Source organism: Triticum dicoccoides, chromosome 2B (assembly GCF_002162155.2).
Source record: "Triticum dicoccoides isolate Atlit2015 ecotype Zavitan chromosome 2B, WEW_v2.0, whole genome shotgun sequence".
NCBI lineage: Eukaryota > Viridiplantae > Streptophyta > Magnoliopsida > Poales > Poaceae > Triticum > Triticum dicoccoides.
This window is the reverse complement of record NC_041383.1, coordinates 798369433-798372783: the sequence shown is the minus strand read 5'-3', so window position 1 is coordinate 798372783 and position 3351 is coordinate 798369433. Positions and strand designations below refer to the sequence as shown.

At 58.0% G+C, this 3351-nt stretch overlaps 1 protein-coding gene across 1 annotated transcript; it reads left to right on the top strand.

Annotated features, from left to right (window-relative positions):
• Positions 1-1197: 1197 nt before the first annotated feature.
• LOC119366408 (noroxomaritidine synthase 1-like) lies at positions 1198-2151 on the top strand. Its single transcript, XM_037632141.1, has one exon. The coding sequence runs from the start codon at positions 1229-1231 to the stop codon at positions 2000-2002; it is 774 nt and encodes a 257-aa protein (XP_037488038.1). The 5' UTR covers positions 1198-1228; the 3' UTR covers positions 2003-2151.
• The last annotated feature ends 1200 nt before the right edge of the window (positions 2152-3351 follow it).

Here is a 3351-nt window from a genome sequence, read left to right as displayed (position 1 = left end):
GGCTATTTTTTGCGACCGGCGACGGCGACGGTGGCCATTTTTGCTACAACCGTGTCAAAGTTTTGCTACTACCGTCTGTGTTTTTGCTACATCCATTCATGAAGCTGTGGTGCTTTTTTACGACATTTTTGTTGCAACAACCTTGTTTTTTGCTACTACTGGAGACGTGTTTTGCTACATCCATTCACGAGGCCATGGTGCTTCAAGCGCGGCGGCGAGTTCCGGCGGCGTTTTTGCTACAACTGTCTGAATTTTTGCTACGTCCATTCACGGATTAGCTGCAACCGCGGCGAGTGTTGCATGTGTCAATGGCCGGCGGCGGCGGAGTTGCGACGGCTTCGTCGCCCAGGTGCGGCCGACGGCGGAGGTGGCTAGCTGCCATCCGTGGCGAGGCTGGTGCGGCGAGGTGCAGGCTGCTGCGAGGTCAACGACCGGCGGGGGCGTCCCGCGGTGCGGTGCGGCGGGGAGCGGCTGCGGTGGGGAGATTTTTCTCGAAGGAATCTCACGCAGATCTGACAGCCCTGGCTGGCGCATCGGACGGCTGGTGCTGGACCGGCCCAACGGTTGGGCCGACGCACCGGCGCAGATCAGCGCCCTTTGATATAATATAAAATGGCGAGTAGGGGTCTTCCTACTACTGTTTTTCGCTGTGGTGACCGATCAGCTATCAATACATCTCGCCATGATATGTTCTGTGGTGGTGGATGCACCGACCAGAGGTGATTAATGCCTGAAATACATCTGGCCATGATATCTACCAGCTGCATGCATACACGTTGTTTTCATCCCGAATTAGTATGGGCACATGGTAGACCATATGCATATGCATGCACCGACTTGAGATCGTGGTGGAAGATGACCGGGGGCCGGGTACGTGTGATGGACTGGATAGTGACATATGTGAAACAGAATTAATCAAAGATAGTGTCTTCTAAACCAAGGCCTTGTTGTAGACAGTGTCTTCTCCACGATAGATCATACACCACTGATTATATACAACATCATAATTAATGCAGCATGGGGTTAAGCAAAAAAAATTGGATTTTTGGCATTCTGGAGATATGTAGTACTTATCGTTAAGCAACTCTCATCGTTGACTGTATTAATGCGTCCATCGAACCATATGCCTGATGGCAGAGGGAACTTCTCTCTATAAATGGAGCCATCGGCATGTCCATGCAGCATACACCCAAGCACTAGCATCTCCCCACACTAGCTACTGGAAAAAATGTCGACCTTGTTCTCGCAAGAGCTGCTCATCTCCACATTCGCCATCATTATTGTTCCCCTCTACATGTTGTACCTCAGGTCTAGCAGATCAAAGAACCCATCAGTGCTCCCCATAAACTGGCCAATAGTGGGGGTGTTCCCTTACCTTATCGCCAACTTCCACAACCTGCACGACTACCTCGCCGTCGTCCTCGCCGGATCAGGCCACAACTTCAGGGCGTACGGCCTGCCTGGGACCGGGTTGCGGTTCTTCATCACATGCGAACCGGCCAACGTCCGGCACATCTTCACGACGAACCATGCAAACTTCCCCAAGGGCGCGGAGTTCGCAGCCATCTTTGACATCGCGGGTGGCAGCTTCTTCACCACCGAAGGCGAGCCCTGGCGTCGGCAACGCGCAAGAGCCCGGAGAGTCTTGAGCAACCCACGGTTGCTTGCCTGTATGACCGCTTGCTGCCACGACAAGGTGGAGAACGGCCTCCTCCCGGTGCTCATGCACATGGCGAGCACCGGGACCACGTTCGACCTGCAAGATTTGACAACAAGGCTCGTGTTCGACATGACTGCCACGCCTCTCTTTGGCATGGACCCGGGCCTCCTGTCCTCGAACATGCCGCCCATGGACGCCGCGGTCGCCATGAACACGGTCATGGAGGTGGCCTTGTTCCGGCACATCATGCTGACCTCTGGCTGGAAGGTGATGAGGTGGCTTTTTTTTAGAAAAGGACCCCCGGCCTCTGCATCTGGGAGATGCATACGGCCACTTTATTGATTATTCTCGAGGACCGTACAAAGTGTTACAACAATGTGTCTGAATCCACCATCTTGGCAACATATGCCGCTACTCCTATCCAAAATGATTAGGGGGTGCTAGCTGGGCCACTACCCAAAATACTCACCTAAGCCTAACATCAAAAGCCGGAAGCCGAAACTCATTCGGAAGCCCCAGCCGAGCCACATACCGGGTCTGGGGCACAATCCGGTCAGACGCACTCGTGTGTCGTCGCCGCCATCTTCCACAGGTCCATCTTCAGATCATATTGAGGCTTCTACCTTGTCTGGCCACTCTGCCATCGACGTCACCATGACGCCAGACAGCTTCCTCCTCCTGCACGAGTCCATCTCCGCGCATCAGACGCCGAGTCTCCACAGCACCATGCCGCTGAGATCCGCCACCATCAATGTGAAAGATGAAGCACCGCTCCACCAAAGTCGCCGTCCTCTAGTCCCTCGAGCCGTGTGCACCTCCAAGAATGACGCCCCCAGGGGGGAAACGACACTAGAGAGCCGCCGTCATCCGATCTACTGATCTAGGGTTTCCCCCGGAGGTAGCAGAGAGTGGCCTTGAACTTCTCCATGACGATGCCTTCAGGAAGGGAACGATGCAGACAGCGTCGCCATCGCCGGCCTAGGCAATAGCCAATAGCAGGTTTTCACCCAGATCTGATCGAAGACCTCCATCTCTCGTACACGGGTCGCCGTCCGAGAAAGCCGCCGACGAGCAGACGCCAGAGCAGTCCCGCCGCCGCTGCGCGCAGACCGGCCGACCACGTGGTTGCAGCCACACCGCTGCAATCCACCTCTATGCAGAGCCCACGAGGACCTGCGCCGCCACCCCGCGACGCCTGCTACCGCCAGGGACCAAATCCGCGCGGATCTAGCTGGAGGCGTGCCGGCCCGCCACCGCCCGATCTGACCCGCCGCAGCCGCCGCGCCGCGGCCGCCCACCAGGTCGCCGCCAAGGCAGGCCACCCCGACGGAGCGCCGCCGCGCCGCTAGCCCCCGCCATAGGCTAGCGCCCCCGCTCGGGAAGCCGTCCCGCGCCGGCCATGACCATGGGCGGAGGGGAAAGGAAGGCCCCGCCGCCGCCCCGGCCGGCCTGGCTTCGCCCGGCGGCGCCATCGGGCGGCGGCGAGGGAGGTGGGCAGAGGAGGGAGGAGAGAGGCGGCGGCCGGGATGGGTTCCCCTCGGGGCGCCCACGGGAGCGCCGCCAGGAGAGGAACAGATCAAGCTCCAAATGCAAAGGAGCATAAGGTGATGAGGTGGCTAAACATCGGTCCGGAAAGGAAGCTCGCCGCAGCGCACATGGTTCTAGGTGGGTTCGTTGAGGAGATGATGGAG

What these genes read in the sequence shown, in the direction of transcription:
- LOC119366408 (XM_037632141.1), top strand. Translation starts at nt 1,229, where the DNA reads ATGTCGACCTTGTTCTCGCAAGAGCTGCTCATCTCCACATTCGCCATC.